The 13,349-nt window shown below is 34.6% G+C and overlaps 1 protein-coding gene across 3 annotated transcripts in view; it reads left to right on the top strand.

Annotated features, from left to right (window-relative positions):
- LOC140434685 (CD63 antigen-like) overlaps positions 1–13,349 on the top strand; it is a 194,036-nt gene that overhangs the window by 135,960 nt on the left and 44,727 nt on the right. For 2 of the 3 annotated variants that reach the window (XM_072523121.1, XM_072523120.1), the window contains exon 6: positions 11,857–11,973. The exons of the other annotated variant lie outside the window; for it this stretch is intronic. In XM_072523121.1, the coding sequence (XP_072379222.1) occupies positions 11,857–11,973 (117 nt within the window). The remainder of the gene's footprint in view (positions 1–11,856; positions 11,974–13,349) is intronic. 3 annotated transcript variants of the gene reach the window in all.

Below are 13,349 nucleotides of genomic sequence, written 5' to 3'. Positions count from 1 at the left end.
ATTTGGTGAGAGAAATGAGAGAGGTAACAGGCTTCTTGACTTCTTACATCAGGAAAATCTCTTTGTGATGAACTCATTCTTCGGAAAGAAACCCCAACGTAAGTGGACATGGAAGAGTCCGAACCAAAGAACAAAAAATGAGATTGATTTCATAATATCAAATCGGAAAGATATTGTTCAGGATGTAACAGTATTGAATAAATTTTCAACAGGGAGCGACCATAGACTAGTTAGAGCAAAAACCACTTTTAACACTGAAGTTGAAAGAACAAAAATGATCCTCAAAAAGAAAAGTGGAAGGTGGCTGTTCCCAGAAGATATAACACTTTACGAAGAAAATATTAAGACTAGTTTGGATACACACGACTTAGAGAATATCAGCATCAATGAAATGAACAATAATATTACTCAAATATTGAAAGAAGCTGAAAAGAAATACTGTCCTCGTCCTGAAAATAATAACAAAAAATTAAGCCACAACACAAAACATCTTCTAGAGGAAAGAAGAATACTTAGGGAAAATCAGGATCATAACCAAAATGAACTAAGAATTTTGAATAAGACAATTAAAAAGGAAGTTAGAAAAGATCTGAGACGATACAATACGATGGAAATAACTAGAGTAATAGAAGAAAACAAAAGCTTGAAAGTACTCAGACAGAGCATGTCCATTGGAAGAAAAAACGTCCACAAATTAAGAAATGAACAGGGGCAAATCATTGAGGATAGAATTCAAATTATGAATACGATAGAGAGTTTTTATAGACAACTATACAAAGAACAGCAATGTAACCGGAGTGGATCATTACCAAAGATAATCAATCAGGGATCTGAAATTTTACCGGACGTAACACCCAATGAAGTTCGAAGGTCAGTGCAAGAAATGAAAAACAATAAGTCCCCCGGAGGCGATGAAATAGTGGCAGATGCCTTGAAGGTGGCTGGAAAAAGATTATGGCAGGTCCTTGCCAAACTATTCACTAGATGTTTGCAGGAAGCAATAACACCAACCCAGTGGTATAACGCAGAAATTATCATACTTCATAAAAAAGGGGATGCTACCGACCTCAGGAATTACAGGCCCATAAGTCTACTTTCACATATTTATAAACTATTTACAAAAATAATTACGAAACGACTAGAAAATAAACTGGAATTTTATCAGCCCATAGAACAGGCGGGTTTTAGAAAAGGCTATGGAACAAACGATCACCTACTGGTAATAAAAAATCTTATAGAAAAATGCACTGAATATAATAAACCACTAGCTTTAATATTTGTCGACTATGAAAAGGCATTCGACACCGTAAATCAACAAAAAATGTTGGAAGCCTTGACAGAATGCCGAATTGACTATCGGTATATAAATATAATTAAACATATATACCAAAACGCAACAGCCAGTGTTAGAGTGGGTGATCGTCAAACCCAGAAATTCCCGATACAACGTGGAGTACGCCAGGGGGACACCATATCGCCGAAACTGTTCACTACGCTTTTGGAATATATATGTAAAAGGGCAAAACTGACCGACAAGGGCATAAACATAAACGGAGAAAAGCTTAGCCATCTAAGGTTTGCAGATGATATTGTACTAATAGCTGATAGGATAGATGAGGCCAAAGAACTTTTAAATCAGCTCTACCTTTCCTCGCTAGAAGGGGGATTGAAAATAAATATATCTAAAACCCAGATGATGACAAATCTTGTAGTCAGCGAAGATATATGCGTAGGAACAAGATCCATAGACCAGGTAATGGCCTATAAATACCTAGGTCATGAGATTCGCATAGGAAAAGATAACCAAACCGTTGAGCTTCTCCGTCGTATAAGACTGACTTGGGCAGCCTTCGGCAAGCTGAACCATATTTTCAAATCGTCTGATATACCAATATGCCTTAAAAGAAAAACGTTTAATCAGTGTGTTTTGCCAGTGTTAACTTACGGTGCCGAAACGTTGACCATGACAAGGAGAACAGTTCAAAAGATCCGTGTGTGTCAAAGGGCGATGGAGCGTGCTATGTTGGGCGTTTCACTACGAGACAAGATCCCAAATCGCCAGCTACGACAAAGAACAGGAGTGGCTGATGCAGTAGAGAGAGTAGCAACACTGAAATGGAACTGGGCAGGTCACGTGGCTCGAATGACAGATAATAGATGGACAAAGCGGATACTGGAATGGAGACCAAGAGATGATGCCTACCGAAGCAGAGGTCGTCCACCAACACGTTGGACTGACGATCTAAAACGTTGTCATAGGAATTGGATGCAAGAGGCACAAGATCGAAATAGATGGAAAATTATGAGGGAGATCTATGTCCAGCAGTGGATAAGCGAAGATTGAATGATGATCAATCATTCTTTCGAAATGGCCATAATATTTCAACCTTTTGCAATTTTCATTCTTTGAGTCATCATCATCATCATTTTCTTGACCTTTATCCCTATGCGAGGTCGGCTTTTCTAATTACATTTCTCCACAAGTTTCTATCTTGGGTCATATCAATATTAATACCCTTTACCGACATGTCCTGCCTAAGCGTCTCCGCCAGGTCTTTTTTGGTCTTCTTCTCCTACTACTTCCAGGAACACGCAGATTAGCAATTCTTCGTATTGGTGATTAATATCTCTACGTTGAATATAACTACCCACTAACCATCTTAGTTTCCTACTAACCATCTTAACCTAGGCTCTCTCATCTTGGCAACAATCGGTGCCACCCCTAGACTTCCTCTAATATACTTATTCCTAATTTTATCCTTTTTTGTCACTCCACTTATCCATCTAGGCATTTGCATTCCACCACATGCATTCGATGTTCCTTTTTCTTTTTAACTGCCCAGCATTCAGTTCCGTACATCATAGCTGGTCTTATGGCTGTTTTATAGAATTTTTCCTTCAGCTTCATTGAAATTTTTCTATCATATAACACACCACTCGCTTTCTTCCACTTCATCCATCCATCCAATATATCTTTTTATTTGTACTATCTTTATATTTAAATGAACATTCCAAATACTCTGTTATTGTCCTACTAAGATTTAAAGCTTTTTCCTCAAGAGATTGTCCCCACTGTTCCAGTTTTTGTTCTAAGTTGCTTTTACTATTTTCTACTACATCATCAGCATACATTAAGCATCACGACATATTACCATACATGTGTCTGACAATCTTTACATATTCACCGGGGATTCCTTTCTTATTGAGTGCCGACCACAGAATCTCCCAAGGAACTCACCATATGCTTTCTTAAGATTAATAAATACAATATGAGCACTTGTTTCTTTATTCCTCTATTTTTCTATCAAACGTATTATAATGAAAATCGCATCTGTTTTTGATCTGCCTTGCATAAAGCCAAACTGATTATCAGATATTTCGGTTTCTTTACGTATCCGTCTATCAATTGCTCTCTCCCATATTTTCATGGTGTGACTAAGTAGTTTTATGGCCCTTTAGTTTATAGATTGTTGTACATCTCCCTTGTTTTTGTAGATTTATCCATTCGTCTGGCATTTGTCTAACTTTCATAATTCTATTAAATAAATCTGTTAACCAACTTGTCCCTGTCTCTCCTAATGCTTTCCACACTTTCCCAAGGATATCTTCTGGTCCAACTGCTTTACCTTTCTTTATTTTTTGAATAGTTTAAGCCACTTCTTCGTTTGTTATTTTGGTCACCATTGCTGTTACTGTCTCCGTTAACTTAACTGGTTGTCTGTCAAATTCTCCATTTAATAACCTGTCAAAGTACTTTTTCCATCTCTTTTTGACATCCTTTTCGTAAATTAGTATTTACTTTTTTTATCTATAATACATCTAATCTGATTAAAATCTTTTGCTGTCTTTACACTATGTTTGGCTATTTTATAAATAAAATTTTTTATTAAAAATCCTTTATAAAAGGTATATAATTTAAAAACCAAATCGGGTTGTATCTCAAAAAGTTTTCGGAATCCATATTCCATCATCAGTGCACTAGGTATACATGTATTAAACCACTAAATATGTGGGTAAAAACCCATTAAAAATTGTTTGTTTAAATTTAGTTTACATTATATGGTGTTAAATATTATTATGTTAAAGTTACCAGTAGATTTGGTAACATGGCGACGTATGACTCCACGTGTAGTTGCTGGTCCTGAGACGATGTGTCTACGAGGAGTTGATGAAAGCAACTCAGTTCAACATCGCCTCAGGACCAGCAACTTCACGTGGCGTCATACGTCGCCATGTTACCAAATCTACTGGTAACTTTAATACCATAATATTTAACACCATATAATGTAAACTAAATTTAAACAAACAATTTTTAACGGGGTTTTACCCACATATTTAGTGGCTCAATACATGTATACCTAGTACACTGATGATGGAATACGGATTCCGAAAACGTTTTGTGATATAGCCCGATTGGGTTTTTAAATTATATACCTTTTATAAAGGATTTTATTTTATAAATCTTGGCTTCTCCTTCCCTGGTATTAAGTTAATCTTATAGATTACTATACACTTCTGATTTAGCTTTTGCTACTGCAACTTTTGCTTTCTTTTTGGTTATTGTATAGTTTTGAAGATTTGTGACCGATCTATTTTCTTACCACTGTTTATGTAATTTTCTCTTCTCTCTTATTTTTTATTCAACTTTGTTAAATTACCACCAGGTCTCCTTATTCTCAAACTTCTTTCCTGACGGTTTTCCAAGTATTTTAATAGCAGTACCTCTAATGATACTAGCCATCTTTCTCCAAATTGTATTAGGACTTCATTTCATGTTCCAATACATTTTTTCTTCTATTTTTGCCCTGAATAGACCTCCTTTTTTTTCTTTTAACATTTACTTCTTGATTTTTGTGGTTCTTTCCGATATTTTGGTTAGGTTTCGCTTTTTACTTTGATGTCCAGTACAAGCAACTTATGTTGTTGGCTTACTTTTCCACTAACTATTACCTTGCGATCCTTACATTCATATAATCTTCCTTTTTTGTCATGAAATATCTATTTGGGATTGATTTTGTCCACTTTTGTATGTTTTTAAGTTGACTTTCTCTCTTTTGAAAGAATGTGCTAACAATGGCCATATCTAATGCTGTTGCTTATTTAAGCATGTCATCTCCAGCTTCATTTTTAGTTCCAAATCCTAGTCCTCCATGTATTGATTCATATCCTGTCTTGGATTGGCTCACATGCGCCTTAAAATCACCTCCTATTATAACTTTCTCCTCTGATGGAATATCACTCAATATGATATACACTTACTATAATTGATCATAGAAAGCTTATCTTTCATTCTCACCCTGCCCTGTTTGAGGAGCATACACACACAGCATTCAATACTTCTTAACACTCTCGCCGCCAAGTGTAACATTAATGTGTACTCTGTACTGACAAACGTGTAACATTAATGTACACTTACAGCGTTTCACGTTAACAAAATAATATAGTTTTGGCGCACGACGAAAAAATTTAAAATATCATTGGCGGCGAGGGCATTAAGTACAAATTTTACTAAAGTTATTTTATCACTCGTTCTTACAACTTCTACTACGTTAACTTTTATTTTACTTTCATTAATTATACCAACTCCATTTCTAGCGTTACTTTTCCCTACATACTACAACTTGTATGTTGTACTTAGTTGTTTCGCCTTTTGTCCTTTCTACCTAGTCTCTTGAATAAAAGCAATTTGTACTCTCCTTTTTTTAGCGCATCTACTAACTCCACACTTTTAACTGTAAGACTTCCAAGATTCCAAAACCTTAAGTATCCTAATTTTTCTAACTTTGAATGGTGTTTCCGCTGAGACAGTCCTCACCCGGAAGTCCAAACGAAGGCTTATTTTGGAATATTTTACCTTGGGAGATGCCATCATTTTAGTATAATTTTTATTAAATTGGAGAAGGTCTTTTCATTATTATGAACTGAAAAGGTTTTCGGGTGTTTGATGCCTAAATACCTTTTCTATCAGCATCATACCATGCACGATTCAGCCAATACACCACCAATGCAACCAAAGTGCAGTATTACCCCACGCTTGCCTGCATTTTCTGTATAGGCCAGGTTCCCTACTGTAAGGACTGCTATAAGCCAGTAATTGTTGTCCGTATCCCGCCGCTAGGATGCACGTACTTTATTCGGGATACTTTATATCTAATCAATTGTGTGAAATCACACTAATATGGAGAAAAATGTAAAGCCGTGTGCCCGAGGCATTTGGATAATTTATAAATGACAGATACTTTTTAGAAATTTGGTTTCTAATTAATTGCACCAATTCTTTGTTAGTGCATTTTCTGGGTATCCCATTTCTTGGCCATGATTTCTATAAAATATTTCTTTTTGAAGTTTTATAAAATAGAATGACGGTATTAGATTTTTGTTTTGATAAAGTGCAGCAACAACCGTTGATACGTATTTCGACCTCCTTAAGTCTCTTCAGAACGGTATAGCCACTGCTCTGAACCAAAACAAAAATCTTTCCCGTCCTAGAAAATAGTTATTAAAATAACTATATACAGACGTAACTACGCCATCTAAAAACAAAAAGAGAAATCAAACGATTTCTACTTAGCGAAACCGAATTCAAATCTTAACCACTGTGTTTCCTAAAATTTGCGAAACAAACAGCTGGATGAATTAATCGGCAAGGGAATCTAAAATTGCATCCCACAAGCCGTTCATCCTAGTCAAAATTCGTAGTGAATTCAGTTTCTCGTACTTCCAACGAAGTAAATAACAAAACAGAATGACGGTATTAGATTTTTGTTTTGATAAAGTGCAGCAACAACCGTTGATTACGTATTATTAAGGAGGTCGAAATACGTATCAACGGTTGTTGCTGCACTTTATCAAAACAAAAATCTAATACCGTCATTCTGTTTTGTTATTTACTTCGTTGGAAGTACGAGAAACTGAATTCACTACGAATTTTGACTAGGATGAACGGCTTGTGGGATGCAATTTTAGATTCCCTTGCCGATTAATTCATCCAGCTGTTTGTTTCGCAAATTTGAGGAAACACAGTGGTTAAGATTTGAATTCGGTTTCGCTAAGTAGAAATCGTTTGATTTCTCTTTTTGTTTTATAAAATATTTCGAATTTTGGAAAAGATTTGAAAACGGTGCGAACGGACACATTGCCCATAACTACCATAGAATTATATTCAATGTTCGATTAAAGCTATTCCGCTTCCTATGTTTCATATCGTTTGGTCGTTAGATTCTCCTGATACTCAGTTAAGAACTGTTTTATGTTTGTGGCTGTTGTTGCTGAGAAGTGGATATAGTGGATTTCTTGGCTGGAGCACCCCTTTCAGACTTGGTATGGTCTTTGGATGTAGACCATTTTGTGGATCTTGTCTCCATGGTTTCCCTTTGTTTGAAAAAAATAAAGAATCGAGCGTATGTCCTTCCAGAGGCACGCCTCGATAGCTTATGCTTATAAATACGAATATATCTCTAGTTTCAGTAACGAGACTTTAAAAATTGTTGTCTTGTCCAACAGTTGGATTTGACAACAGATAAAATATGTATATATCACTAGTCTTTGAGCTGCGAGGTTAACTCGGTAGCAATATCACAGGTGAATATACAAAATAGAAAATAAAATGCAAAATAATGTATCGGCTATTATATACTCGGCTATTATATACTAAGGTTAAGGAAAAATATATAAATGTGTATACTTTAAGTGTATGAACTACGAGATTAACTCAGTAGTAATGTCACAAGACAATATACCAAAAATAGCAATAATAAAAATGGCAATATAAAAATACATCTAAATAAAACATAAAAAGTAGAATCCAGGTGAATGTAAAACACCAAACCTAGGAGTCTTCGATTACTAGGCTGAACTAGAACTGAAAAATCGCGTTCTTTTATTCCTGAGATTCTATTCTTCTCAGGGATTATTCAAAAACTCCGACGTGTTTTTTGGTAATTTCCAGTCAGACAACCTATTCGGTGTTTTTGGCTGGTTCGAGAGATGTTATTATGTTAGATATATATATATATATATATATATATATATATATATATATATATATATATATATATATTACAGGATCCAACTTGTAAATACAATACATTTTGCAGACGGCTGTCGCCGTATTCCCGTTCTCCTCCGCCAATCCTCCCGGTGTAAGGCATGCTCCTCCTCCAAACCTCTCGATTCCATCGCTCTTCTAATTTCTTCATTCATGAGAGTCGAGGTCGACCTCTTTTTCTTTTTCCAGGGAGCTTCCATCTGTGAAGTTTTTGGAGCCAATGTTCGTCAGCATTCTCAATAGGTGTCCAAACCATTTTAAACCTCTTCTTTCTATTCTGTCAATGACCGTTTTTGTAGCATTCATGTTATTTCTTATAGATTCGTTGGTCTTCCTTTTCAGACTTAATGTTCTAGCACTTCTTCTCAAATAATCCATTTTAACTGCCAACAATCTTCTCTTTAGGTCTGCATTAATTGTCCATACTTCAGAGCCATAACAAAGAACTGATTCAACCATGGTTTGATCTATTCTTTTTTTGTTCCTTTTGAAAATGTTGCGATCCCACCATAAGGAGTTCAGACATCCTACAATTTCACGTCCCTGATTAATTCGGTGTTTAATTTCAGTTTCTTCCAAGCCGTTCTTATCAATGAGTGCATCTAAATATTAAAATTTTTCCACTTTTTTGATTTCCACGTCTTCGTCTATCAACACTTCAAACCTTGCATCTGAATATAATATTCTGAACTAAATATTCTGTTTTCTTCATGCTGACTTGTAACCCCCATTTTACATATTTTCTGTATAGACGATTTATCATAAATTCTAGATCATAATAAAAACCTTGAGCTAGGACGACTTGGTCATCCGCAAAGGTCAGGGAGAATAGTACGTCATTTTCTATGGGGATTCCCATGCCCTGGCAGTGGTTGTTCCAATTTTGGGCTGCCTCAATATATAAATTAAACAGTAAGGGTGACATACTTCATCCTTCTCTTAGTCCCTTAGTTACTTTTATTGGCTCTGATAGTCTATTTCCGATTTTTAGGTAAGTAGTGTTATCCCTGTATACTTCTGTGATTATTGCTAAAAGGTATGGACTAATGTCGAGTTGTTGTTAAGCTTGCCACAATTTAAGTTTAGACGAAGACAATAATTTCATGCCAGTCAGTTGTCTTCTGACAATTGTCTCGCCAATTGTCATCGTGTAAACGCGGCTTAAGATACGTATTTATATAGACTCTGGACAAAAAAAGAATCCTAAGGACAATGGATGAAAGAGTATACGAAATATTCAAAGGGCTCAGAAACCACCCCAAAATGAAATTAAGAGAGTTGAAGGACTAAGATGAAAACATAAATCCGTATCGATACGGATACGGATCAACTTAGGTTGGTGGTTTTTTGTTCGAAACACAAACTTTTTTTTAGGGACTCAAGTCCCGAAGTCACGTCAGAATAACTTCTATAGAATCAGTAATGAAGATAGGTAGAAAATCCGATATGTGTTTTACCCCTATAGCTAGTTGGCCTAGTCATGAAAAACAGACTAAGGCATGCAAAGTAACGTTCAGATCGTAACCCTCCCCTCGTAAGTCACACGATGGGGAGGGGTGGAGAAAAAGTCTGGGGGTCAGATAGGTACCACTTCATAGCTCATAGCGAAGTGAGACCGCGTTTAGATCTTCGAACATGTGGATCCCACTATACAATGGTATACACATAATTCTTAGCGGCAGGGTTGATCGCTGTGTGCGCGCGTGTATATATATATATATATATATATATATATATATATATATATATATATATATATATATATATATATATATACAACCAAACTTATATGGAATCACCCAGTATTTCTTACTAATAATAAGAAATGTATGACAACTTTTTTTGCAGACAAGAAATAAAGGTTTTTGTTGAAAATACGATTCATAATTGATAAAATTTGATCAAGTAGGTTTGTCAGATGTTCAGAGGGGAAGAATTGTTACTCTTATTGAGCAGGTAATGCCACCAAAGCAAATTTCAGCTACGTTACACGTCTCGCAGAGCGTTGTTTCAAAAATATATGCAAGATTTTTAGAATTGGATACACTCAAGAACAAGAACAGGCCTAGAGAAAGTCGTCGTAGAGTAACTAGTGATCGACAAGACCGGTTTTTAGGTCAAATAGCTAGAAAAAATCCAACCTCTTCTCATACGGAGCTCCAAAGGCAACTTTTGCAGACTACAGGTATTGACATTTCAGTTGAAACAGTACGAAAGAGACTTCGTTCCCAAAATTTATTTAGCAGGAGGCAGTTGAGGGTTCCGGAGTTATCCAGACAGAACAAAATTGATTGGCTGAATTGGTGTCTGGAACACCAGAACTGGACAAATGAAGATTGGCAAAATGTCCTTTTTTCAGATGAAACCAGAATATTGGCCTGGGATAAGATGACTGTCGAATTCGGGTTTTAAGAGGTCGAGGCAGACAAGCTAGATTGCAAACTGCCAGATCCGTTCCAAAATATAAAGGAGGAACAGTAATGTTTTGGGGAGGTATTATGATGGGAGAAAAAACACCTTTGCGTCCCTTACGGTAAAGTTTAACGGGTCGCCGGTATGTCGATTTGGTACTAGAACCCATAGTTAAGCTGTGGCGAGGTGCAGTGGGAAATATTTTCATTTTCATGCATGATAATGCCCCTCCACATACCAGCAGAGTTGCCACAGACTTTCTGGAAACTGAAGATGTCACTGTTCTGAGCTAACCTGCCTGCTCACCTGATATTAATCCCGTTGAGCATGTGTGGAACCTCATTAATAGAAGGATTATAGCTCGAAGGGATAATCCAGGTAAAGCCGCTCATTCAAGCCGCTCTAGAAGAATGGGCAAACTTACCTCAAGAACAAGTTGACGATTTGATTAGAAGCATTCCCCGTCGGATTGAAGCTTGTATTAGAGCTAGAGGTAGCAACACTAACTATTAAAATGAACAACAAGACTGTATCTTTCTTTAGTCAACCATTGCAATGTTTTCATTTGTTCGTGTTTTTTTTTTTTCGTTTTTGTTAATTTCAAGCATTTGTAACATTTTTTTATTGTTTTTTTTTGATAGTAATTAAACTGGTTTAGTATAAAATGTAGTTCATTTTCCATTAAAAAAAAATTAGTAACACTTTACAAAATCGGAAATACTGGGTGATTCCATATAAGTTTGGTTGTGAGTATATATATGTATATATATATATATATATATATATATATATATATATATATATATATATATAGATATATATAGATATATATAGATATATATATATATAGATATGTATATATATATATATATATATATATATATATATATATATATATATGTAAACTCAGAATTCGATAGGATTGTAATGTTATCGTTTCAAAAGCAATGACTACGCAGGAGTCTACGACGAGAGACGAGAGCAGTTCAATGGTGGCATGTAAATTTATTTTAATAAATATTTGTAATATTTGCAATATTTAACTTTATTGAGTTGCCATTTTTTATTAATAAATATTGTTTGACTATACCTTTCAATAGTTAAGAGGAAGAGTATCATTAGAAATTGAGATTCCAAAATAAATACACTGTGTTTCACATATATATATATATATATATATATATATATATATATATATATATATATATATATATTAATTTCAATAAATTTACTTGTGTTTCGTATGGCGGGTTTTTCGTTACTATCTGTAATTCTGCTGAGCTTTCTTTGTAGTTTCATTATCGGCTATTATTATATTTTTGGTCCTCGCATGTATTATTGTACAGAATTCAAAAGGATCACGACCGTTTGTAATTATTGCACGTTGCTTGCCGTAGGTACATCATCTGAGACAACTAGTGCTACCCCGTCTACCATTTCTACCCCTACCACTATCAAAACCACATCCTCTAGCGCTTCTAGTAATGTTTCCACAGTTTCCAGCACCAAACCGAGTAAGTAAAGTATACACAATGCATTTTAATCCATCATTAACACAACTAATTTATTAACAATACTGCTAGAACAAATTAATCAATTTTATAGTTCCCGTTCAGTTTTTAGCGTTGACGAACAATTACCCTGCAATTATAGATAATTAATATGTTCGGTCGTTCGTCCTGCAATTTCGGAGAATCTGCATGTTTCTGTTTCCTACTTTACCCATTTTATAGAGATAGTAGTTTAACCAGACATTATTAATTTAAAATTCAAAATAATCAATAATTTAAAATGATTCTTAAACTATTTACTTGTGGATTATTTAACACAGATACTTTTAAGATGGATTCTTAATATTGTTCTGAAGCTATTTTCTTGTGGCATTTTAAATTAATTTATATTTAAATGGGAATAAGCCACAATTAAAGGTTAAAATACGTTTATTGACGTTTCAATTTCCACTTTATTACTAATGTTTGTATTTTGAGAACGATTTCCGAAGTGGAAATTGAAACGTCAATAAACGTATTTTAACCTTTAATTGTGGCTTATTCCCATTTAAATATAAATTAATTTTAAGATGGAATTAGACACATTTTTGATGGACATAAATCCAAAGAACAATCGGTTAAATTTTCCATCAAAAAGGACAGCAACAACTCACTACAATGTCTGGATTTGTTAATTACAAAGGAAGATATAGGATTTGTAATTTAAAGTCTAGCGAAATCCACCCACATCAATAAATATTTAAATCATCATTTAAATCACAACGTAAACATTAAAAAGGAAACCACGAAATCACTATACAACAGAGTCTAAGTACATAAATATAAAATGCCTTTTTGAAAGAAAAAACTTGCTAACATTGATTTTAATAAAAAATGATTATCCATTGTCATTTATAATTCAGGAATTTTGTAAAATCGAACAACAAAAACAGCTTCATAGATCTGGTTACTAATTGAAAAAAGAAGTCTTTACTGAACCACTAAGAATATACCAATACTAACGAGTAAACGGCTGGTCACCATCTATAATTAACTATAAAAAGTACACAAAGATTAGAATTTGATATTAATCCGAGGGTATAATAACATCTCTTAGAATTTTTAGCTTCAAAATGTAAATATGGCTGATACCTATAAGACCGAGGCCAAAAAAGTCAGCTGTCAAATTCTCTCCTACTGCTGAAGATAGACATTTATAGGTTCAAAATTATTTTCATATAAAATAGCTTCAGAAGTGCTATGATAATGAAAGAAGAACTATCCATAGGAACTTTTGGTGCAACACCGAACTTAAAAACACCATTGAAAAGAAGAAAGTAGCTTATTCAAATTACCTGCAAAAACAACAGATGAAAACAAAGAAATGTCCAGGATAAAAC

This window comes from Diabrotica undecimpunctata, chromosome 2 (assembly GCF_040954645.1).
Source record: "Diabrotica undecimpunctata isolate CICGRU chromosome 2, icDiaUnde3, whole genome shotgun sequence".
In the NCBI taxonomy this organism is placed as follows: Eukaryota; Metazoa; Arthropoda; class Insecta; order Coleoptera; family Chrysomelidae; genus Diabrotica; species Diabrotica undecimpunctata.
Note: the sequence above shows the minus strand (reverse complement) of the source record. Positions and strands in the feature narration are given on the sequence as shown.